This window comes from Dreissena polymorpha, chromosome 15, assembly GCF_020536995.1.
Source record: "Dreissena polymorpha isolate Duluth1 chromosome 15, UMN_Dpol_1.0, whole genome shotgun sequence".
NCBI classification, from domain to species: domain Eukaryota; kingdom Metazoa; phylum Mollusca; class Bivalvia; order Myida; family Dreissenidae; genus Dreissena; species Dreissena polymorpha.
This window is the reverse complement of record NC_068369.1, coordinates 35,695,557-35,722,764: the sequence shown is the minus strand read 5'-3', so window position 1 is coordinate 35,722,764 and position 27,208 is coordinate 35,695,557. Positions and strand designations below refer to the sequence as shown.

Genomic DNA, 27,208 nt, shown 5'->3' with positions numbered 1-27,208 from the left:
TCCTTTGATATAGGTACACACTCTCACAGGTCCAATCATATAGGTACACACTCGTACAGGTCCTATGTTATAGGTACACACTCGTACCTGTCCTATGATATAGGTAAACACTCGTACATGTCCTATGATAAAGGTTCACACTCGTACATGTCTTATGATATAGGTGCACACTCGTACATGTCCTATAATATAGGTTCACACTCGTACAGGTCATATGATATAGGTACACACTCGTACCTGTCCTATGGTATAGGTTCACACTCGTGCATGTCTTATGATATATGTACACACTCGTACTTGTCCTAAGATATAGGTACACACTCGTACATATCCTTCGATAAAGGTACACACTCGTACATGTCCTATGATATAGGTACACACTCGTACATATCCTATGATATAGGTACACACCCGTACATGTCTTATGATATAGGTACACACTCGTACATGTCTTATGATATAGGTAAACACTCGTACATGTCCTTTGATATAGGCACACACTCGTACATATCTCATGATATAGGTACACATTCGTACATGTCCTATGATACAGGTGCACACTCGAACATGTCCTATGATAAAGGTACACGTTCAAACATGTCCAATCATATAGGTACACTCTCGTACATGTCTCATGATACGGGTACACACTCGTACACGTCTCATGATATAGGTACACACTTGTACATGTCTCATGATATAGGTCCACTCGTACATATTCCAGGATATAGGTGCACACTCGTACATGTCCTATGATATAGGTACACGCTCGAATATGTCTATTGATATAGGTACACACTCGTACCTGTCCTATGATATAGGTAAACACTCGTACATGTCCTATGATAAAGGTTCACACTCGTACATGTCTTATGATATAGGCGCACACTCGTACATGTCCTATAATATAGGTACACACTCGTACAGGTCCTATGATATAGGTACACACTCGTACCTGTCCTATGGTATAGGTTCACACTCGTGCATGTCTTATGATATATGTACACACTCGTACTTGTCCTATGATATAGGTACACACTCGTACATATCCTTCGATAACGGTACACACTCGTACATGTCCTATGATATAGGTACACACTCGTACATATCATATGATATAGGTACACACCCGTACATGTCTTATGATATAGGTACACACTCGTATATGGCTTATGATTAAGGTACACACTCGTACATGTACTATGATATAGGCACACACTCGTGCATATCTCATGATATAGGTACACATTCATACATGTCCTATGATATAGGTACACTCTCGTACATGTCTCATGATACGGGTACACACTCGTACACGTCTCATGATATAGGTACAGACTCGTACATGTCCTGTGATAAAGGTACACACTCGTACCTGTCCTATGATATAGGTACACACTCATACATGTCCTGTGATAAAAGTACACACTCGTACCTGTCTTATGATATAGGTACACACTTGTACATGTCTCATGATATAGGTCCACTCGTACATATTCCATGATATAGATTCACACTCGTACATGTCTTATGATATAGGTACACGCTCGAACATGTCCTATGATATAGGTACACATTCGTGCATGTCTCATTATACGGGTACACACTCGTACATGTCTCATGATATAGATACACACTCGTACACGTCCTGTGATAAAGGTACACACTCGTACCTGTCCTATGATATATGTACACACTCGTACATGCCCTATGATATAGGGTATCACTCGCACATGTCCTATGATATAGGTATACACTCGTACATGTCCTATGATATAGGTACACACTCGTACATGTCTCATGATATAGGTACACACACGTACATGTGATATGATATAGGTACAAACTCGTACCTGTCCTATGATATAGATACATACTCGTACAGGTCCTATGATAAAGGTGCACACTCGTACATGTCTAATGATACCAGTACACACCCGTACATGTTTCATGATATAGGTACACACTCGTACATATCTTATGATATAGGTAAACACTCGTACATGTCTCATGATAGCGGTTCACACTTTTACATGTCCTATGACATAGGTACACACACGTATCTGTCCTATGATATATGTACATACTCGTACATGTCTTATGATAAAGGTACACATTCGTACATGTCTTATGATATAGGTACACACTCTTACATGTCTTATGATATTTTGATATAGGTACTCATTCGTACATGTCTTCTGATATAGGTCCACATTCGTACATGTCTTATGATAAAGGTACACACCCGTACATGTCTTATGATATAGGCACACACTCGTATATGTCTTCTGATATAGGTACACACTCGTGCATGTCATATGAAAAAGATTCACACTCGTACATGTCATATGATATAGGTTCATACTCGTACATGTCTTATGATACCAGTACACACTCGTACATTTCCCATGATACAGGTACACACTCGTACATGTCTTATGATATAGGTACACACACGTACATGTCTTCTGATATAGGTACACACTCGTACATGTCTTATGATATTATGATATAGGTACACATTCGTACATGTCTTCTGATATTGGTACACACTCGTACATGTCTTATGATAAAGGTACATACCTGTACATGTCTTATGATATAGGTACATACTCGTATATGTGTTCTGATATAGGTACACACTCGTACATGTCTTATGATATAGGTTCACACTCGTACATGTCCTATGATATAGGTACACACCCGTACATGTCTTATGATATAGGTTCACACTCGTACATGTCCTATGATATAGGTACACACTCGTACATGTCTTATGATATAGGTACACACTCGTACATGTCTTATGATAACGATACACTCTCGTACATGTCTTATGATATAGATACACTCTCGTACATGTCTTATGATATAGATACACTCTCGTACATGTTTTATGATATAGGTACACACCGTCAACGGAGCCTGGATTCTGACGGCAGACATTCAGGCGAGCAACGGAATAGTTCACCTGGTGGACAGGTTCCTGATACCAATACAGTCAAACAAGACGGTCGCAGATTATCTGGAACATCCGGACATACAGAGGTTTTCATTTCAGTAAGAACATGCATTTGCTGTAAAGATAAGTTTAACCTCTGTGTGTTTTTTTATATCTCGCTTGCGTTGATGGCTGATTTCTTATTGAAACGCTCTCGAGTCCGTATCTAAAAGTAGAACCAATACTTTGCGTATTTGGAGGCGATCTAAACAATGCTGTCGCAGTGGGGATCAAACCCGTGAGTTTCAGGTCGCTAGGCGGACACAATATCCACTACCGCGACTTCTAATCTGTAAAGATAAGAAGCCATTTCAAATTCAATGCATATTTGCCAGTTCGTGCCATTAATGCTTAAACAAATAAATTATTTTAAATTGTGATTCATTAAATGTGTGAAAATTAAATAAAACACCTGTAAAGGGCTTCCGTTGCATGCAATAGTAAAAATAAAGAACGTTCTACTTTGGACTTATGCCAAAGTTAACATTATACTATATTGGCATGTTCATATAATTAATCGGGTATCCTCTTTAATTACTTAAAATATTAATCATAGCATCACTCCTGCTTTTGTTTTGATGTATTTCTCAAAGAAATCAATTAACAGCGCTACCATTGTGTAATTTATGTATAGTTACATACTTTGAACCTCTGAATAAAATCGCTGAAAAAATAGTATCTTAACGAACTTTAAATTAACTTATCAACTACAATTACATATTGTTATAAAACAAATGAATGTATAGCTACATAATTTGAACCTTGAATAAAATCGCTGAAAACATAGTATCTTAACGAACTTTGAATTAAGTTATCAACTACAATTACATATTTTTATAATAAAAATGAATGTATAGCTACTGTACATAATTTAAACCTTTGAATAAAATCGCTGAAAAAAAAGTATCTAGACGAACTTTGAATTAAGTTATCAAATACAATTACATATTGTTATAATACAAATCAAATGATGGTCTAGTCCCTAAATAGTAGCAGCATCGCAAATGTAAATATACCAACACACTCCGGAACAAACTTGCTTATCGTAGGCCACTCGGAGCAAATTAACAAATGGAACTGTAAAAAGTGTCTGTAATTTGGAAATTGGACGCCGCCATTAACGTACGAGTATCTGAAACGCCATATTTACACATTCTTTTAAGCACCGCTGCTCAAACGTTTTGTTGTCGGGAAAGATTGCTTTGGTTTTCATTATCAAATGTTTTAACACGATTATCTCCCTTGATTGCAATAAGATGTTTAGTAACGCTTTCTCGTAAGAGACTGCGGGCAATAAAAGCGATATTACGAGTGTCTGGAAGCACCTTTCAGGATATAAAAGACACATTTGAGTTTATGGTTAAGCTCAAAATTTCGGGAACATATGATATTGTAAGACTGGGTTCTGTATTGTGTGTAATTTCACATGTTGTTTCCAGACAGTCATTTAAGATACAGATTTATAAACTGCAAGACAATGATTCCTAGCGAGGAACATTTTTCGATTTTTTTTTGTATATTTAAAATAAATCAAGACGGTTTGTGAACAGATTAAAGTGCATATGCTAATTGATGTTTGCCTTCTAGTAAATGGAATTAAAGTGTTGTGTTTTAGAAAAAAAACGCTGAAAATATTTTTCCACACGAACTCTGGAATTCACATGAAAGAGAAACACTTGTTGCATTTTCAGTATTAATATTAGAAATACATACACATATCTTTCGTAAGCATAATACATACGAATACTATATATAATTTATGTGTGAATATAAACATATGTTATACTCATGTAAAAGACGTATCTCGGAATATGTAAGAGTTTTGAAACGCCACTTATCCCTCAAAATCTGACGGTAAAAACAAATCTTTAAAAATCACGAACAATATCAACCGATAATTTTTTAAGACACAACCATTTTGACATGAAATGGTTCAGCATTGTTTGTAACTGGGTATGAGTATTTTTATGTTCAAATGTTAGCCGCAGTATGGGACAATCCTATTATAATATTATGCATGCATTTTTGAAACTCGCACAATGCATATTACACAGTTACGTCATATTAAAGCATTGCGTATTCATTGTCCAGCGCAATTAGGTTGGCATCTATCATTGAATTTTTATTCATTGTCCAGCTCAATTAGGTTGTCATCTATCAGTGACTTGGTATTCATTGTCCAGCTCAATTAGGTTGTCATCTATCATTGACTTGGTATTCATTGTCCAGCTCAATTTGGTTGCCATCTATCATTGACTTGGAATTCATTGTCCAGCTCAATTAGGTTGTCATCTATCATTGACTTGGTATTCATTGTCCAGCTCAATTAGGTTGGTATCTATCATTGACTTGGTATTCATTGTCCAGCTAAATTTGGTTGTCATCTATCATTGACTTGGTATTCATTGTCCAGCTCAATTAGGTTGGCATCTATCATTGACTTGGTATTCATTGTCCAGCTCAATTAGGTCGGCATATATCATTGACTTGGTATTTATTTTGCAGATTAATTGCGGCGGCTTCTATCATTGACTTAATATTTATAAGTGTGTTTCTAAAACTATTATTTTGTATACTCTGTTGACAATGGACTTCTCTATGTCACTTTCATATTTTGTGCTTGTATATTGTATAAAATTAATAAATTCTGTACTTGTGATTTATCTTACAGATCAATTAGGTTGGCATCTATCATAGACTTGCAACTGAAGTCTGCAACGAACTCTTCAACGAATCGCTTCACCGTGTTTGCTCCTAATGATTCCGACATCAACATAATGCCGGACTTTGGCAAGGACATTTTGTTTAATGATACGGCTTTGCTGAAATCGGTAAGAACCCGTTTGCGTCTAGTGTATTCGCACCATTGTGTCACGCTCGATTGGCCATTGTCGACTCGTGTATTTTTTAAATATACCCCGGGAACTCTTAAGTATACTAAATGTACCCCGGGTACGGAAAAAATACTGAAACGTACCCGGCCAATTAAGACTGTACCAGAGTTTTATTCCCGCCCCAAATCGTAAAACGAAACACAATTCTCTTTGAAAAAAACCTGCCTCAACATTCTTTCTGAGCATGAGAATCTATAATATCGAGGCAATTTTACAAGATATTGACATACATATGAACATAACTAATTTGAAAAAAGCCGACAACGACCAATTAAGCGTTAGAATTTCCGGGAACGTTTAAGTATATTTTTAGTGAAGTAGTAATCGAGCTTTTGTCACAGCAATCGTAGGTAGGCTCTAGTATTTTAGAAATATTATGTCTGATTCTATTGATTACATTCGGCCTAATGTTACTTTAGAGAATAATATAAGTATATTAAACTGTATATGCACAACCAGTTCATATGCTTATAAATCAAATCATGAAGACGTTTGTTAAACAAACGTGCGCACAGGGCGACAATTACATGTATTTTGAACTATAATGAAGACACAATTTAAAACGCAAACTTACAATATTTATTTTCGCATTTATCAAAGTACATTTTGCATGGCTGTTGTAGAACCCAAGTTTTGTAACACTAATTCATTCCGTTTGTTTTAAGTTATGATTGAACAATTTTACTAAATAAAAAAGTAAAAAGTTTGGTAATAAGATGAAGAATAACTGTTGAAAACGTGTTGGTATTATTTATTGAACCTTGTCCTGGAAAAAAATGGCTGTATGCATTTGCGTAAAGTGTCGTCCCACATTATCCTGCGCAATCCGGACAGACTAATCTGGGACGATACTTTACATTTAAACTGGATTTTCGCAAAGAAAACACTTTCTTACAATAACAATTTTTCATTTATGAAATACTTCTTTTAAACGATAAATATCATAAAAGCGGAATGTGTCGTTCCTGTTCAGCCTATGCGGACTGCACAGGATTACCTGGGACGACAGTTTGCGCACATGCAATAAGCCCAATTTTCGCAGAAGATTGTCCAATAGCTTTGTTTGATTTGTAGGTATTTTGGGCCCACACGATCGAGGACGAAACGGTGTATATCCCCAGGATGGGAACTATTCCCAACTACCCAGCAAAGGCGGGCATACTGAAGTTTTACCGCGTTGGATCCGATGGTATAAGCTTTAAATAAGTAAACAAACAGACACAAAACAACAAAAATACTTTATATTCAATACGTATTCAAGACTTCTGTTTCGCTGTTTAGAAATTTAAAAACGCAATTAGCAACAACTGTATAGATATTCGAATAAATGAGCGCCGTCCCAAATTAGCTTTCAGCTTTGATTGCATTTTTTCTTTTCTGCATATTTTCATAGGCTAATCTGGAACGACACTATACGCGCTTAAATAATTTCAATCTTCCTTGCCTTGTTGCAGTGTACCTGTCGAACAATAAGGTTCGAGCCCGTGTTGTGCAGCCGAACATCCCGGTACAGAACGGGGTCATCCACGTTATTGACGACCTGCTTTTCTTTGTGTACAGAAACTTGCGGCAGACGATCGAACATCAACAAAAAATAAGGTAGTGTATGGCCTATCTTAATATAATGTATAATCGGGTCTGGTTTTGTATAAACTTGAAGCGCACACTGCAATTATTTTGTAAATGTAAAGTAACCAGGTTTATTTACCAAGAATCTCGTGCTGAAATTTTTTTGCTCAAATGCATATTCGTATAGAGTCGTCCTTGATTAATCAGTGAGGAAACTTGCCGCTAATGAACCGGGACTAATTAAAGCGGGGTGTGTGGTCCCTGAGTAGCCTTTCCGAATTGCACAGGCTAATTTAGGACGATTCTTTACGCACATGCATTAAGTGCAGTTTTCCCAAACCGAGGATAAGCAAACAAGCTGTTGGATGCGAACTTCGTTATCAAGGGCAATAACCGAATTATCATGCTACATGAATGCCAGATAACATTATCGTTCGTAAAATCGATGACGAGTTACTTGTTATAACATAAAGTATATAAAGTGTACGATAGAAAACGTGGATATAAATATATGCTATCTAAAAAAATCTTTGAAACAATCAATTTTTATGACTATGTTAACCATACGAAACACATGTTTCGCGTAGAGCGTGTAAACCATTATGAAAAATAACTGTTCATAAACGATTATTAAAAAAAGAACTCGCTCCACAATCATTTATGCTAAAGCAATTTATATTGCAGTTTTATACAAGGCAATCTTATATTGCAGTTTTATACAAGGCAATGTCTATTGCAGTTTTATACAAGGCAATCTTCACAGTCTGGACGCGGAAATCGTGACCAAACTCACGGATAAAACACGCAATATGACGCTGTTCCTGCCAACAGACGACGCCTTTGCAAAGCTGCCACAAAATAAACAATATTCAATAGACAATAATGGGACTCACGTTTCTCGGGTGAGTAATGTTACTTTATACGGAATACCGTTAAGGCCATCGTGGTTACACATTAAAATCCAGAGGGCGACAATGCGATAGTGCGATAGTACGATGGCGACAGTTCGATTATACGATGGCGATAATGCGGCAATGCGATAGCGCGATAATACGATGGCAACAGTGCGACAATACGATGTCGACAGTGCAAAAGTACGATGGCGAAAATGCGATAATACGATGGCGACAATGGGACAATGCGATAGCACTATTGCGACAACGCGGTAGTACGATGGCGACACTGCGATAGTTATATCGTACTGTCGCCATCGGATCATCGCAAAGTCTCCATCGTACTATCGCATTGTCGCCATCGTACTATCGCGTTGTCGTACTGTTGTCATCGTATTATCGGATTGTCGCCATCGTACTATCGCACTGTCGCCATCGTATTGTCGCACTGTCGTCATCGTATTATCGCACTATCGCATTGTCGCATAGTCGCCATCGTACTATCGCACTGTCGCCATCGTATTGTCGCAATGTCGCCATCGTACTATTGCATTGTCGCCATCGTACTATGGCGTTGTCGTACTGTCGTCATCGCATTATCGCATTGTCGCCAACGTACTATCGCACTGTCGCCATCGTATTGTCGCACTGTCGTCACTCCCTTAAGAAATCGTTGTATCAACTCATATTTCACGATATACATTCTGTACGCAAAAAGAACATTCAATATTCATGGACATCTATGAGAATGCATTTTTCCGTTCTATACATTTACTTTACCTCGTCAATAGGTATGTGTTTGTCGAGGACATCCCGCTGCACACCGTTCATCAACAGATTAATATATATAGTAGATACTAATGCATGATAAACAATTTTACATGGTAGACAATTGAAAATAACTGCGTACTATGCATACATTTGTAAATGCATTTAACTGTTAAACGGAAATAGTACACATATTAAATGTTATTTTATATTACTTCTACACTGTCTTTTACGTGCTTTTTGATAGATGTCTGATTTATCTAAGAGTTTTGCTGTTACTTTTATAGTTGGGTGCAAGTTAATTTCTACGGTAGAAAATGTTTTCCGAATGTGAAAATTTGTTTAAACGCATACTCACGTGCTATTAAATGTATTTAAGCAAACAAACGAACAGTGAAAATGCACTACAAATTCGTTAAGAAACGTTTTATGACCAGAGTGTATAACTATTATTGAGGTATTATAAACTGAATAATTATCTGATCACACCAAACATTATCGGTATGCTTTTCTTTAAGTTATTCCGGGACCACCTTATTATGTATGCAGAGCGGGACATCGATTCTTTCCAAGACGGGGACACATTCACGACCGCAGACGGCGCAATACTGACCGTGAAGAAGATTCAAAATGGTATACGGATGAGCCTCGTCCTGGAAAAAAGGGCTTAATGAACCTGCGTTAAGTGTTGTCAGGGGTTAGCCTGCGCAGTCGCACAGGCTTATCAGGGACGACAATTTTTGTTAAACACTGCCGCTTCTTTAAAAACAAAATCCAATTAATAGGGAAGTGGCTTTCATAGATCATCCTGTGCGGACTCCAAGGCTAATATGGGACGAGGCTTTAAGTACATGCATTAAGCCCATTTCTGTATACACATTATTTCGTATATAAATATGTTCATGTATAAAGCATTGGTACTGTCATTGCTTTTGAAACAATACATACTATTTAATTTCGTACAGAACTGTTTATTTATCATAGACTAATGAAAGAAATCTCAATCGCAACAACAGTGACTGTTGAGAGAAACGTATTTATGAAATAGAATTTGGTTGCAATTAAACTGTTCTGATGTATAAAAGTTATTCATTTCCTACCTAAATGAAATAATACTAGCTTGAAGGACTTGATTACTTATATGCTGACTTACTAAGTCTTTTTATGGACTGATATTAAAAAAATAATGCGCTATCTAACAATAAACGTGTGTTGAGTATGCTGACACGATAGGGTCGTCTTAAAATCTGGCATCAAATATCATTTTCTTAAAATGTCGCCGAAGCGTGGTGCGACCGGGAAGTCATGGGTTCGATCTCCACTTTATAATCATTATTTAGACCTCCACCAAAGTCAGCAACTACTGTATTTATCCAGGAACTTAATAGAGAGCGTTTCAATAAGCGTAAGGCTTGTTATGCACTCGCGCTAAAATAAATAGGTTTACACTAAATATCATTTTCTCCACCTCTCCTCAGTCGTGTACGTGGAAGGCGGTGGTGTCCGTGCCAAGGTGACCGAGCCGGATATCGGTTGCACCAACGGCGTCATACATCTCGTCAACAGTGTTCTCTTCCAGCGTGACTTCACCATCTGGGACGCAATAATGGGAAACAACCAGCTGAGGTCAGTGATTTATTTGCAAAAAGGTATGGCAATATTGGGTCAAAAAGGTACCATCTGCCTTCTTATTTCAATGTCACATGGTACCTTTGTGCACCAATGTGGCGGTATGCGCTATTAGCATGTGTTATGTTTTCAGTGTTGTACATTGCGTTCTTATTTGCGTGAAGGTGTACGCTATTAAAGCTCGATTGGTCATTGTCGGCTCGGGTACTACTTACAAGTATCCAGGGTACTCTAAAGTATACTGCAATGTTCCGCTTGTACGAAAAATATACTTAACAGTTCCCGGGAATACTAACACTAAATTGGTTGTTGTCGGGTCATTTTTTCAATGAATTATTTTCATATTTAGGTCAATATTCTGAAAAATGGCCTCTATATTATCGACATTTATACTCAAAAAAGCATGTTGAGGAATGTTTTTTTCGTAATGTTTAACTACATCGGATTGTTGGCGGGAATAAGTATATTTTCCGCACCCGGGGTACGTTGTTGTCTGATTAGAGTACCCGGGGTACTTATAAGTAGTACCCGAGTCGACAATGACTAATCGAGCGCTATTAACTTGTGTTGTGTTTCGGTACTGTTAGACCAGATTAAAGGAATATCTCTTTGCTTAGTGTTTCCGATATTGTATGTGTAGCCGTATAAAAACGTTTGAAACTTCGTATGGCTTGCATTGACTGTTCCAAGGCGATGACTTCGGTTTTATTCACGTGCATGTGTGTGTCTGGTTGATGTCCCGTGTCCAAAATATTTATTTGCTGTGTAAGAAAGTTTTGAAATCGGTTAATTGCCTTAAATATGTTTTTTTCCCATGTTGGTACAGTTTCAGATTGTTTATCTTCGAAGCTAAGCATACCGTACGTAAACTTAATGTTGAGATTTAGTCACTTAATGTCTATTGATTCCATATAATAAATAATACTGACTGTGTTGTTATAGCAATATGAAGCAATTGATTAGCAAGAACCAGGACCTAATGGCGACATTGAATGCTACAAGAAATGGACCCATGACGGTGTTCCTGATAAGCGACGCTGCCTTGAACAATCTCCCTAGCGACACGTTCAAACATTTTACGGCCAACTACAATTTGATACTCGAAGTAAATACGCATAGATATTGCATAGTTTGAGTATTGTTTTCTACTGGACAATATTGCAATCAGTTTTCTGGGTGAACAGGCGTTATTTAAGAATAAAGTAAAGCTGTGTGTGAGTGTTACATTTTGCTAACAAGTCAAACTCTTTACAAGCGATTATAATAATACAACAGTTTTATGTTTTCGAAATAGTACGTTTAGTTTTGTTGTTATGTTTTATTAATATAAGGTTATTTAGCACGCCTTTGAACATTTCTGTATTGCTTATTTTCAATATGGTGGGTTACTATGGCAAAAAAATGCATTAAAGACGGTGCATCAATTTAAATGAAGATGACCGCTTGATCAGCTACATTGCAACAAACGTGTGTATGGAAGATACAAAATGATACATTATAATATAACATCGTTTTGTAACCCAGCCAGAAAAATCCAAACCACAATCGGGATTGAACCCGGGACCTCCCGATTCTTAATCAGACAGACACTCTACCGCATCGCTATAAAAGGTAGCTCATATAGCAAGGCAGTATACGCTATCTTTATAACTAATCCTACTACAGTTTGACATGTTTTTTCTCTGATTTAGGCGCTGCATGGATCAATTGTACCCGGGGTTATTCTGAGCTCCACCCAAATAACGGGCGAGGTGGAGGTCCCTACGTTAACGGGCAAAACTATCACACTGCATCAAACCGAGACAGGTATTGTCTTAAAAAGCACCACATACAGGGAGCAGAATCAACGGGGTTTTCAGGGATTTACACACGAGCTGGACATACTGTAAACATACCGTAAATAACTTTATTTTGCAAAAATTTTCAGTGAATAAAAGACAGTTTTTTGCAGTATTTTTCGATATCTTAAGGTGTGGTAATAAATCCTTGAATACGTCTGAAATCGGTGAAAAAATTTCACGTTGCGTGAAGCATAATCGTGAAGTATACATGTACTTTTTTAATACAAACACAGGCTTATTAAATAATGTAATTTTGGTGTATTTCACATTGTCATAAGCAGCATAACAATCTGTATTGTATGCACTTAATGAAGTTCTTAAGAAAACTTAATTTAAAAAGTTGGAAAAAAGCAGCACTTACCGATGTGTTTACATCCATTAACGTTTAATTGGGAATCCAACAAAGTCACGTGATTCTGCACCCTGTATAAATAGTTCCAATACTCTGATATACCAAACACATAAGCTGGTATATCATTGTAATTGATTTAGAGCATTGAATATTAGACACATTTTACATGAATGATATAAAATCAAATGGCTTTATTTGGAAAACCCTTGTGGTATTCGATAACTTGTGTCATTTTTCGATAATAAAGATTTCCAATGTATAAAGTTTGCAAGAAACATCAATTAAGCCCATGTTGAGCTAGAAGCAAATCTTTAGATGTATGTGACTTAATGTATTGTTGTAGTCAATTTAAGGTTTGTACATTATCGGGCTTACTTATTGGATTATAATGACTTACGCACACATAGGCTATTGAGCATGTCATTGAAATAATTTCTATTGGCAATATCAATGATATTATAGCTATTGACAATGGAAGTGAAATTATGGCTTTTAAAAGTGACATTCAAATTATGACTATTGACTATACCATTGAAATTACGGCTATTGGAAATATCATTGATAATAACATTGAACTTATGGCTATTAAAAGTGACATTTAAATTTATCTATTGAAATATTGACCATGCCATTACAATTTGGCCATGGACAAAGGCATTGATTTTTTTATGAACTTATTTTGTCACTTTCAATCGTTGACTGGTTTGCAATTGTACTTCCAGGTTTGTACATATTCGGAAGTCGGATTCGCGCTACTGTAGTCATCGAGGACATCTGGTGTTCTAACGGCGTCTTACATATCACAGATAACCTCCTGCACCTTCCGACCAGAAACATTGTGGACGAAATGGCGGTGCAACCCGGTCTTGGGTAAGCTAATAATGTCTTAAAACACTACTAATAATTGTGACGTTAATCCACGAACACATATGATGGAAAACAATCCATTTTCAAAGCGCACAGATGTGTATTCATGATCGTATAATCATTAAGCTGGTGAGACTACTGTACATTGTACATCGTATCGAATGAAAATGTTTTGAGTCACTTCGAAAGCGTTTTTTAAGTCAAGTAGTTTGAATGTTGCGTTAATCAGTAATGATATCTATAATACGGGCGTTATTAATATGACATTGTCTTAAAACTAATAATGCGAGTTGATTGTTAAATAACTGAAAGTATCGAACAGTATCAGTACGCTGTCTTTTAATTTTATGAAAACAGTATTATTTAACAACGTTTGCTATTTTTTTAGGGTTATGGCTGGAATTCTCGATGCCATTCCGTCTCTGAAACAAATCCTGAATGACACGAGTAAAACGTTCACCATGTTTGTTCCCAGTGACGACGCGTTCACACTGCTACCCACCCATCGGGCTCAGAAGCTGCAAGACCCCATCTTACTGCAACATGTTCGAATACTTCTCACATTCATAACTATATCGATCTATGGAATATTATTGCTATATCTTTGCGAAAACTGATTTTTGAGCTTAAGTGTTAGACTACATAGCGGCAACTACGCATGTGTCAACTGCAGATTGTCTTTTCCAAAACAACTTAAAGACAACTATATAACCAACATAAAATGATCGGAACAAAAATATGAGTGAATATACAAATCTATGTAATCGTACAATGCAGCGTTATTACTATTGCGCATTATGTATCAATTAAATAGTTCGCACAGGCTAAGCGTCCCTGATAAGCCTGTGCGGACTTCACAGTCTAATCTGGCTTGACACTTTACGCACATGCAATAATCCCCGTATTATGCTTTTTATTTCAGATCGTTCGCTCACATGTTATTTTCGGCTCTTCATTCTTCATGGAGCAGTTCCGTGATTACTCGAAATTTTCATCCCTGACAGGCGACCCGCTATTTGTTCTACGTGAACAGGAGAAAGGTAATAACGTGTGTACGAAATTGTATATGTCTTATCACCAGTAAAACATTACATATGTCTCATTAGTTTGAGCTATAGTGCATATACATACTAACATTAATATCAAGTTACTTTATTTACTTTGGTGTTTATCATGTTTAGTCAGCAACTATAGACTTTAAGTTTGTTAGACTTAAAGCGCTCAACCGGACTTAAATAAAGTAACCTGTATAAATGACCTTTAAAATACGTCAACTGATGTTATGGAAATGTCACAAATGTATTGATAATTACAAATATAAGCACATAACGAGTTGCATAATTCATTAGCACCATCAAAAAATGAATTCAGAAAATTACATTTATAAAGTCATCATCAGAGGGGTTAATCACGTGATAGTCAAGATAACGACGTCCATGCCGAGACAGTTATTTTTCGCTGTTGTATACCATTTATTACTTTTTGTTTAAATGACGCTCACTTTCCAGCCATATCAGTAAAAAGGTGATTAACGTTTATTTCGTATTTAAAGTCGCTTACTATCTCGACTTTACTACTCGCCAAAGCTCTTAGTGGAGCCCTAATTAGGTCATCCCGCTAAGAAATTTCGCAGCGAGTAAAGTCGAGATATAGAGCGAATATTGCTATGAAATAAACGCCAGTAACTTTCATGCTAATATGGCTGGACAGTGAGCGGAAGTAAAACAATTAATACATGTAATTAAGGGTATAAAACGTCAAAAATTACCTGCCTCGGCATCCTGGTCAAAATAATGTATGTATTAGTGAGCTAAGGGTTCGTCATTGTGGCCAGAATTTTTCGTAACAAGTGTCTGTAATAGTGAGCTATAGGTTCGTCATTTTGGTCAGAATTTTTCGTAACGAGTGTCTATAATAGTGAGCTATTGGTTCGTCATTGTGGCCAGAATTTTTCGTAACGAGTTTCTGAATAAGTGAGCTATAGGTTCGTCATTGTGGCCGGAATTTGTCGAACAAGTGTCTGTATTAGTAAGTTACAGCTTCGTGTTTTTGGCCGGCATGGTATCGTAACGAGTGCTTGTATCCCTCATCCTCCAGTGTTCGCGGTCAGTAGCAATGTCCGTGGGAGCGTTATCAGGTCCGACATCCGCTGCAGTAACGGGATCATCCACGTGTTGGACACGCTGTTGCAGTTCCCCTTCTGGACCGTCGCCGAAACCATTGAGAAAACCAACAACCTATTGTACGCAATTTCTAGTTTAAAGTTTTCTGTGTTAGTAAGCTCGATAACACCGGAGGCTAATAGCTTATGAAAAAAAATATTGAGTGGTTTTCACGGGGTACCCTATTTCTTGAGCTCAATGGTCGTTGTCGGCTCGGGTATTACTTAAAAGTGAACCTGTTTCTCTTAATTATACTACAATGTCGTTACCCGGGTACTCTTAACTATACTACAATCTAGTAACCCGGGTACTCTTAAGTATAATACAATGTAGTAACCCGGGTACAGAAAATATGCATAAAGGCACCCGGCCATACTCCAGGGTACTTTTAAGCATATTTTCCATACCCCGGGTACTTTGCAGTGTACTTAAGATTGCTCGGGGTACTAATACGTACTACATTAGGCGATTATGTCCATTCGAGCATTACTTTGTTTCATTGAAGAACGCCCCTACCGCATCGATCGAACCCGGAGAGTCCCGATCGCTAGGTGGACATCACGCCAACGCAATTCTTCAGGCGTCTTTTTCTATTTAATTGTGCGTTTTCAATTGTCAATAACTTTCATAAAATTATTCCGAAACATTCATCAATGGACGGATAATGAACATTTAAGCTCTTTTAGAACCTTATAATTTCCTTCTTCTTACTCTAAAGGCTTGTTCCTAAGTCTTATTTTAAGTCTTAGACTTACGTATGCCTGAAGACTTATATGAAGTCTAAAGATTATTCTTACAATTTAGTCTTATTCTTAGTCTTAAGTCCAGACGTTTGTTGGAATACGGGACGTGGTTTGAATTCATTTCAGGCCTTTTCACGACATGATAATGAACGTGGATGACCTCTACACTTGGTCGAACTCGCACGACACGAATCTCACTCTGCTGATACCCAGTGCCAAGTTTATAGCAAGCCTCTCAAACTTCCATCGAAGTTACATAAGCGCGGAACCATACATGGATAGACAGGTAGGTTACATTACACAATAATGTCGCGCCGTTAGTTACAACCTATATATTTTAGCTCGATTTAATCGAAAGCCTTAGACTTACAACGACACTATCGATTCCATTTTCTTGGTACACCCCGTTCATGATGTCTTTGATTCGATTTCAAGAAATCTTCCTTAGGTGGGATCGAACCGGGACCTTTTAATTGCTAGGCGGATATAATCTTCGCGCGATTCGATCCCAATAACAAATGTATAGCAAGTTTCACATAACCTAATGAAAATGACATTAACGAGAAGTCGGACCTAGGCATACCAGTAGTGCATGTTTATATGCTGTACTGAACATGTTTTAATAGAAGATATTTTCTCCAATAAAAGTATGTATTACAAAGGTTATGAAAACAGTATTAAAATAAATGATTGAAAATAATGGTGTCACTGGTATCGGGATCATTGTCGTGTAGAGTCTGTGCATGCTATGTAATTGCATAGTCACTTATAAAGTTGAGCCGCGCTCTGAGAAAAAGGAGATTAAATGCATGTGCGTAAAGTTTGTTGCGAGATAAGTCTGTGCAGTCAGCGTAGGCTGATCAGGGACAAAACTTTGCGCCTTAACTGGATTTTCGCTAAGCAGAGAAGTTATTTAAACGAAGCAATACAAAAAAAAAGCGGAAAGTGTAGTCCCTGACTGTAAACTGCACAGTCCAATCCGAGACGACACTTTACGCACAAGCGAATCGGCAAAATAATATTACGGTATATTTTGCTTTTTCAGTTATTCAACAGCCACGCACTGCCATCTATCACGTTAAATCAAGCGTACATGGACGCTATGTTTAGTGGCAGTCGAAAGTTCTACACAGAGAATCGCTACAATACGACCTTCACCTTTGTAAATATGGACCCTAGCAATAGATCGGGTAAATATGTATTACTGTAAAACGGTAACCTATACAAACATTTGATATCAAACATAGTTTTCAAATTAAACAATTTTTTTGTTTCGTCGTTATAAAACTATTGCTTGTTTTTACTTCATGAAGTATTAAGAAAATAACACTAAGTGTGGTTATTAGGTCAATAAAGGTAATGTGTATGGTGTATAATGTATTTTTTTGTCTAAAACAACTTCCGCAGAAATTTCTTGGGTTGATATTCACTTAACGAAGAACGTGGTTTATATTGCAGTTCTTATATCATAAATAACTTACACTATGCACACGATTAGAAATGACTTCGGTTGATATTGGCTACACGAATCTCAGACGGTCTTTCGACATGGTGCGTGACGGCATCGCGTGCAGTAACGGCATTATGTACGTCATCGACGGCTTCCTGAACTTCCCGCTGAATGACGCTCACTTTGAGTTGACGCATCAACCTGATATTAGGTATTGACAACAATATTCAGCTTGCGATCTTTCATGATTCAACCGTAGCATTGTTGTCATTATCGTCACCATCGTCATCGTCGTCATCATCAAACAATTAGCTTTATCATGACAAATATCATCACCATCAGCTGAAATGTCATTTTTTCAGGGAGATATGAGAATACTTTTAATACTAATTATAATAATAATAATAATTATAAGCACCCCCATCATAATCCATATCCACTGTTTGAGTACGTTTCATACATACTGACGACTTTAAGAAGCATTGAAGTGCGAAAAGTGTCGTCCCATATTAGCCTGTGCGGACTGCAGGGATGACACCTTCAGCCTGAACTTGATTTTCGCTAGGAAGAGACTTCTTTTAATTAATAAAATACCATAACAGCTAAATGTGTCGTCTCTGATAAACCCATGCGCACTGCACAAGCTAATTGGGACGACATTTTACGCATATGCATTAAGCCCCGTTTTCCGAAATTGATGCTCATTTATATTTGTTTAAAGTCTTGGAAGCGATCAGCTGCTGAAGCTCATACCGAGCGACTCCGGTATTGATCTGACGTCCTTGAAGACCATGTACACGGTGTTCGTTCCCATGGACTCCTCGCTGGACCCACAGCATCTCAGTAGGCTGGACCTGGAGTACATAAACACGAACCTCACTAAGGAGGCGAAGATGGCTGTAAGATTGTTTTGTAATACAAGCCGCGTCATGCGAAAATGGGTCATATGTCATATGCGACCAGAGTAGCTCCAGACCAATCTGCGCTCTCGCATATGGAAGAAGATCTATTATCGCACGACGCCATTTGTTTTTCTTCTTGATAACGAACCCGTAATAGGCACTTTCCCAATCGAGGAAAATTTGCACAATTCCCAAATACAGAATAATTCCCACAAAAAGAAGAAAAATTACGTCAATGTTGTTCCAAAAGCACGATATATACAAGTAAACATATACAACGCGCACTACAAATGATTATTTTAATAAGAAGAACGTGTACAATATTATTAAGATGGTTTTTTGCAATTAAGTACCAAGCAATTAAGACGAACCATAAGTCCAAAACCGAAGATTTCACGATTTCAGGTTTTTTCTCGATAATTTATCCTAATAGGGTAAAAACGATGCGGTAAAAGTGTATCGAAATACGAGGCGCGTCACGCGAGAATGGGTGTTATGCTTTATGCGCACAGCGTAGCTCCAGACTGCGATCGCTACAAAGGGCAGAAGACCCATTTAGCACGACGCGGCTCATATTGTAAAAATGAAAATTTCAGAAACACTTTCAGGAGAGTAATTGCTGTAACCATCAGATAGTATTATATTACGATAATGGAAATTAATAAAATAAAACACGTCTTAAATGATTACGGATGAAATCATGTTGGATCATGCTGATCATAAATGTTTGGTTTATGGTATTGTGTTACAAATTAAGCGTAATACAATCTCTGATAATATAGCATCAAAATGCTTAGCTACGAAGAAAACATAGTTGGTTTGAGCGTTAATTTGCCGATAATTTACTTATTCCCAATCTTACATGACCTGAAACTACCATAGCCTTACCTGACACTAGATTAAACACTAGACCTAACACTAGACCTAACACTTGGCCTGACATTAGACCTGACATTTGATCTGACACTATACACAGCACCGGATCTAACACTGGACCTTGCACTAGACTATGCGGTAAACCTAGCACAGGACCTGATGCTAAACATGATAAAAAACTTGACACAAGACCTGACACTTAACCTGACATAAGATTTTTCATTTGAATTAAGGATCATATTACACTTCAAACGTGTTTCATATAGCTTGTTTTGACTATTGCCAACATACACAATATTTCACCGTGATTCACTATATCGTTTTTCATTTTGAATAGATTTAAACCAATATACGCGTTTTTTTTCATCGCATCATAGTACAAGCTGTTGAATATTATAAATGCGTGTCATTCAAGACATCCGTAACATATTAAGGACAACTACCTTACATAACATATTGTTAACATGTAGTTTTCGTTGTATTATTTGAATAGATCGTTCGCCGCCATATCGTCCCCAACCAAAAGGTGGATTACGACAGCATCATTGGCGGCTCATTCAGCTCTTACGCAAGCAGCAGACATATCACAGTGATAGCAAGAACTGACGGTAAGTTGTCTCATATCACAGTGATAGCTAGAACTAACGGTTAGTTGTCTTTATATCACAGTGGTAGCTAGAACTGACAGTCAGTGACTAAATAACTGTTATATATAGAACTGGCGGTGATTGACCATATCACTGTGATATGTATAACTGACGTTGAGTGACTATATCACAGTGATAGCTAGAATTGACCGTGAGTGACCACATCACAGTGATAGCTAGAACGGTTAGTGGCAATATCAATTATCACTTATTAATGCATGTAATTTTTGGTTTGCTTATGGCAATGAACACATTTCCGTATAATGTAACATAAGACATGTACTAGACAAGATGCATAATTACACACAAACATTAAATACACTGCTGTAACCGCCTTGTTACGGTCATTGGAAAGCCCTGTTCGTTTAACCAGCCGTAAGTATCTATAGTATAACTTCCTAGTTAACACGTTTTAGCCTCAAAAGGATATCATGTCTCCGTTTTCACCAGGTGCCTGGCTGATTTATCGTCGTATGGTATTTTATTGATCCGCCCTTTCGGAAGAACATACTTAGTAACTTCATCCATACTAGCTTTATTTCTTTCATTATTTCAACTCGTTGGGAAATTTATTTCTTTTATTTTAAGAAGCTATTTATAATAAAAAAATATATTTGGAAACAAAAGAATACAGCTGTAAACTTAACACTCATGAATTACAAAAAAGAAAAATCAACAAACCCATTTTCGTATGGTTTTATGTCCGCATCAGATATCTAAAATGTATTATAAGCTATCTACTTTCAGGGTTTTATCTCCGATGGGAGGACATCGAAGCCAAGATCATCAAACCAAACATTTTAGCCATTAACGCAATAATACACGTGGTGGATCGGTTCCTCATGACGTCACCGTACCAGACCACCACACTTCCGCCACCGACGTCGACGACTACTCAACAACCTGTATCATCCGGTCATAATATCCATGGCTCAGTTCACGCCCATTATGCCTCATTAAATATTCATTTTGCGTATTTCATTTGTCTCGTGTGTTCACAGGTTGTCACATATTTGAATGTCTGTAGATGATGCAGGTGAAAGACTTTATGATTATTTTCGTTTTTTTCTTCGAAATACGTTGTGTTCGGATTGTGTTGTAATACGCTTATTGTTTAATATACATGTTTTCAATTACTTAATTATGAGTAATGCATGAGCACCATAATTCATGTATTGTTTTCAGATTATTTTGTGATTTGACATGTTTAACTGTTGTAACGATTTTAGTTATATAATGTTATACTATTAAACGATTTCCGGACCTTTGGCGTTCGCGAACTTCGAAACTTATTCCCCAAATACCACTTCGTTTACCTCTGATATATCAACAATGTACACCCAGTCTTTCTCCTATACAAATCTTAAATAAATACAATCTATTTTCTTTCTTATTGCAAATGAACAAAACACTACTTAAATAATGTTCAGTACATTTTCTGTATTTGGCAAAGCATCTGGACAATCTACTGTCTGCATCAAACATGACAAACATCACAATAATATAATAATTCAAGAAATACTTTTCAAGAAAATGTATGTTATCGACATGACACACATTTCATTCATACTCATTTACACTATCCGCCTATTTTGTTTTTCTTCTCGTAGTTGACCAATGCCTGAATTAATTACGTTCGAACATTCATTCACACTGTACAAGTAAATAAAATACAAAAAAAACACAAACCTAAAGTAGGCTTTACAGTTCGACTGTTTAAAGCTGAATGACGGAAAACCGTCAAGCACAGTCGATTTCCTCGGGCACAATTTGAGTGCGTCCAAGCGTGCATTATGGGAAAATATATTTTTCTGATTTGTAAACTCAAATGATGAAACATATATGTTCTGGAAGTTGAATACAATGTGGCACATTATGCCAGTGAGTCATGCTTTCAAACGAAATACTCATCTCCTTATTTTGCTGTATTGTGTTGATTAAGCAAGTTGTGTTTATCAAAGTGACGTCATTTTATGTTCATGACTTCATTTCATTTTAAAGCGTAATTCGATTGGCCATTGACATTTTATTTGCATGTTGGCAAAACACGTTTAACCAATTTAAAATATTGTAATACACGTTTAATAAGGTTAAGTCGGATAACACAAATACAGCAAAGAACAGAACGCAGAACAGATCATATTGTTCACCAGTTCATATAAAACGCATGCGAAATTCAATTATGACATATCCGCCTTAACAGGCATTTGCGCATTTAATGACGTTAACTGTTTACATGATATCCTAGCCGTATGACCCAAATCATTTAACAAATTCATATGCGTAAACTGTGATCGTTTACCGAGATACTGACGTTTAATAACATTACATTAAACACTGATATGTCTAAAATTAGAGGGAAAGCGTTTGAAGTGAATTCCTGATAATATATTATTGTCAATAGTATGGTCTTTATGAATGAAATAGCCACTTAAAATCTAATACATCATTTTTTCGTAACCTTTAAAATCATAAGACAATCTTTCTTGGCTATTTATTTTTTTCGCGATAAACGAAATAAGAATATTTATTTTTTTCGCGGTAAACGAAATAAGAATCACATAACGTTATAAATAAGTCATTGTTCAATTATAATGTATGATTATGTACAAAATAAATGACCTAAACTCTTTAATCAATTTCTTTGCTTGGTGAACTTCATACAATGTGTGTCGTTGTGGGGTTGGTAACCCGAATACCGGAAGAATGTCATATCTGTCAAAATAATGCATGAACCATTTTTGGAGTTGTCAACATTACGTTGTAACGAATGTCCGGGTTGTCAAAACAACGTTTGCACAATGCCCGCTCTTGTCCAGATTAGCGTAGGAACCATTGCCCGGATACCTCATCACCGAAAGAACGGTTAAAATGAACGACCTTAGCAATATCCTAAAACTATCCTAAAATACAAAAGTAATTGTTAGTACTTAGTTTCCACCAATTTTATTAAGATAAAACAGCGTGAAATATATAAATACATGTTTAAGCATTATATATATTAATGCCTTCAGAGACAAGCAATTACCTGAACAACTTAGCTTAATAAGTGTATATATAATTTATTGTTCCACTTTGATATCAATATACATAGGCATAGAGATATTGCGCTTTCAAAGCACATATCTAATATATTGTAACACACAGACTACGGTGTGTTCAGATAATAAACGTTCGGACTTGTTCATTTTTTTAATATCTCAACGAATTCCAGCAAGTAGGGACGAATGTTGGGAGTATAACTGCAATCTTCAGAGATTTGGTTGTAATTGAACGATTTAGTGTGGCCCCTTATGCTGAGAGGGGGGGGGGAGGGGCTTGACTACTCGGAGGACACTCAACCTTGCCGGTAGGGCGACTACGAATCAAACGCACATGCTGCCGGGAACGCGGTTTGAACCCGGATCGCCAAGGTATGACGACCCGTATTCAATCATCGTTATAGAAAACACGTGAGTGTTGATCAAGAAATATGTTATACTATATTATAGCCTTGACAAGTTTGACGTATCCCGAATTCGGGACAAGTGTCGGATGTCGATGTCAGAGCGCGCTCGATATTCGTCCCAGCCCGATATTCGGGACTAGTGTCGAATGTCGATGTCAGAGCTGGCACGATATTCGTCCCAACTCGATATTCGAGACAAGTGTCGTATGTCACTGTCAGAACTGGCTCGACATTCGCCAAAGCTCTATATTCGAGATTGGTGCCGAATGTCGATGTCAAAGCTGGCTCGACATTCGCCTCAATTCGATATACGGAGCTAGTGTCGAATGGTGATGTCAGAGCCGGCTCGATATTCGCCACAGCTTGATATTCGGGACCCGTGCCGAATGTCGATGTCAGAGCTGGCTCGACATTCTCCCCAGCTCGATAGTCGGGACTAGTTCGGAATGTAGATGTCAGAGATGGCTCGACATTCGCCCCAGCTCAATATTTGGGACAAGTGTTGATTGTCCATGTCAGAGCTGGCTCGATATTCGTCACAGCTCGATATTCGGGACTAATGCCGAATGTCGATGTCACAGCTGGCTCGATATACGTCCCAGCTCGATATTCGGGACTAGTGTCGATGTCAGAGCTGGCTCAACATGCGCCCAAGCTTGATAATCGGATCTAGTGCCGAATGTCGATGTCTTGGATAGCTCGATATTCGCTCTAGTTAATTATTAGAGAATAGTGTCGATTGTCTATGTCAGAGCTAGCTAGACATTCGCCCAATCTCGATATTCGGGACAAGTGACGGATATCGATGTCAGAGCAGGCTCGATATTCGTCTCAGCACGATATTCGAGACTAGTGTCGAATGTCGAAGTCAGAACTGGCTCGACATTCGCCCAAGCTCGATATGCGAGTTTGGTGCCGAATGTCGATATCAGAGCTAGCTCGACATTCGCCTCAGCTCGATATTCGGCACTAGTGCCAGATGTCGATTTCGGAGGTAGCTCGACATTCGCCCTAGCTAAGACACGTTAGGGCAGTAATCTGTCTGAATATAATCATTTATTGCGCAGTGAAATAAAGAAACCTATTAAAGATCATGTACAAAATATTACTTAAACAGCTATGCTCGATGTTATTTAAAGTTCTATAAAAAGTATTGAAGTCAAAATTACAAAGAAAGAACGTTTATGAATAGCAAACTACTATTACAGTAAAGAACAACAGAACTGATATTATAAAAAAGCAGCTGGTTATGAGATTGTAGCAACATCACTATTACATGTATGTACCTATTTCAGCCAAACACTTAGTCATGTCCATCAATCATGTACATTATTGGGAAAGACCCATTCAGTAAGTTTTTGGCATGAGATATATAGAGAATATAAGGTTGGTGACTTTTGATATCATGTGATATAAGACGAGTCTGATATGGCGTAGGAAAAGGCGAGGCTTGCCGAGCCTTTTCACACGCCATATCGGACGAGTCTTATATCACATGATATCAAAAGTCACCAACCATATATTCTATTTATTATGCCACATTTTAAAGTAAATAAGAAAATATTCACAAAACAAACAAAAACAAAAAAACGCTAAATTCATTGATGTAGATACGGTAATAAATATGCAAATTAGTAGCAACCTGATTACATCCGCTAGCGTCTATGCATATATATTTACACATAAAAAAATAGTTCGAAAGTAAGCAACAAACAATCAAATTTAAACGCACATAATACAAAAACTGAAGCGAGAAATCGAAACTTAAAAGAATAGTTTCTGCACTAAAAACACAATACCAATATTTTTTTACAATCACATTCGACATGTACTTCCAAGAGTACACACCAACCTCTTATTTCAAAGCAAATGTGTTGAGTGAAAATTTCAAACAATAAATACAATACTCAAATGGAACGGGATTTTAACGTAGTGCGCAATTTGGAAATGATAAGAGTGATTTATTTTTCTACTTGTCCATCTCCGTAATATACGTTTAGTTGTGAGATGTTAACAGTTTTCCCCAAAAAACAGGCCTTCACGTGCGAAGTCAAAGTGGGTGGGAAACGCGACTACTTGTGTATTTCGAGTCGCTGGAACTTCATAATGAAGCTGCTTTTGTGCAATATTCAGCGACGTTACCAGCTGTGTGTTAGACGAAACGAAAATGCTTTGGTTTTGCATCGTGTTTTGAGACTGTCAGGGTGACATGATGGATTAATTGCTGTTTGACTGACAATAAATGAACATGTTTGTGTTTGGAGATTGCTGATGTTAATATCTTCACAATTGGGAAATCCCAACATAAGTTGACTGCCAGTTTGACCACTGATCTGCATAATATCAGTGGGAGAGCATGCTGAATCCTGCAGCTTCTGCACCATATGTTTCCTGGCCGAGTGGTTGGTAAGTTTCAATGTTATGTATACATGCTTAAACACACATGTTTCATTATTTGTGCCATTTTTTTACACCCATTCTCATGCTGATGAACTAATGATCAGTGCCAGTTGTTCTACTGTCGCGAACTGTTTATTCAAAATTGTGGAAAAATGAGTTGCGCACTGTTCGAAATTGTGAAAAAATGAGACACGCACTGTACCAAAATTTGAAAAAATGAGTCGCGCACTGTTCAAAATTGTGGATAACATTAGTTGCCCACTGTTCATTATGATTTCAAAATTGTGGACAAATGAGTACCACACTTTTTCATAAATTAAATTTTGAAAAAATGAGTCACGCGCTGTACAAAATTTGTAAAATGAGTTGCTCACTGTTCAAATTTTTTCAAAAAAATAAGTCATGCACTGTTCATTCAAAATTGTGGAAAAATGAGTTGCGCACTGTTCAAAATTGTGAAAAAATCATGTCACGCGCTGTACAAAATTTGGAACAATCATTTGCGCACTGTTAAAAAATCGGGGACAATTTTGTGGGGCACTGTTCATTCAAAATTACAAAAAAATAAGTCACAAACTCTTCAAATTGTGAAAACACATGAGTTGCGCACTGTTCAAAATTTGTAAAAATGAGTCGCGCACTGTTCAAAATTTGGAAAAAAAAGAGTCGCGCACTGTTAATTTCATATGGTAGAAAAATGAGTCGCGCACTGTACACAATTTTAAAAAATGAGTTGCACACTGTTCAAAATTGTGAACAAATTGAG

At 37.2% G+C, this 27,208-nt stretch overlaps 1 protein-coding gene across 1 annotated transcript in view; it reads left to right on the top strand.

Moving 5' to 3' along the window:
• The window catches only part of LOC127859684 (uncharacterized), a 32,929-nt gene extending 11,072 nt beyond the window's left edge, over nucleotides 1-21,857 (top strand). The window contains exons 4-26 of the mRNA XM_052397191.1: nucleotides 725-965; nucleotides 1,272-1,451; nucleotides 1,840-1,959; nucleotides 2,389-2,417; nucleotides 2,906-3,060; nucleotides 5,673-5,832; nucleotides 6,970-7,084; nucleotides 7,350-7,494; nucleotides 8,204-8,366; nucleotides 9,644-9,758; nucleotides 10,604-10,751; nucleotides 11,697-11,859; nucleotides 12,446-12,560; nucleotides 13,670-13,817; nucleotides 14,203-14,359; nucleotides 14,737-14,854; nucleotides 15,912-16,056; nucleotides 16,846-17,005; nucleotides 17,765-17,909; nucleotides 18,218-18,380; nucleotides 18,891-19,068; nucleotides 20,441-20,555; nucleotides 21,342-21,857. Of these exons, the coding sequence (XP_052253151.1) occupies nucleotides 725-965; nucleotides 1,272-1,451; nucleotides 1,840-1,959; nucleotides 2,389-2,417; nucleotides 2,906-3,060; nucleotides 5,673-5,832; nucleotides 6,970-7,084; nucleotides 7,350-7,494; nucleotides 8,204-8,366; nucleotides 9,644-9,758; nucleotides 10,604-10,751; nucleotides 11,697-11,859; nucleotides 12,446-12,560; nucleotides 13,670-13,817; nucleotides 14,203-14,359; nucleotides 14,737-14,854; nucleotides 15,912-16,056; nucleotides 16,846-17,005; nucleotides 17,765-17,909; nucleotides 18,218-18,380; nucleotides 18,891-19,068; nucleotides 20,441-20,555; nucleotides 21,342-21,625 (3,462 nt within the window). The 3' untranslated portion in view covers nucleotides 21,626-21,857. The remainder of the gene's footprint in view (nucleotides 1-724; nucleotides 966-1,271; nucleotides 1,452-1,839; nucleotides 1,960-2,388; nucleotides 2,418-2,905; nucleotides 3,061-5,672; nucleotides 5,833-6,969; nucleotides 7,085-7,349; nucleotides 7,495-8,203; nucleotides 8,367-9,643; nucleotides 9,759-10,603; nucleotides 10,752-11,696; nucleotides 11,860-12,445; nucleotides 12,561-13,669; nucleotides 13,818-14,202; nucleotides 14,360-14,736; nucleotides 14,855-15,911; nucleotides 16,057-16,845; nucleotides 17,006-17,764; nucleotides 17,910-18,217; nucleotides 18,381-18,890; nucleotides 19,069-20,440; nucleotides 20,556-21,341) is intronic.
• The last annotated feature ends 5,351 nt before the right edge of the window (nucleotides 21,858-27,208 follow it).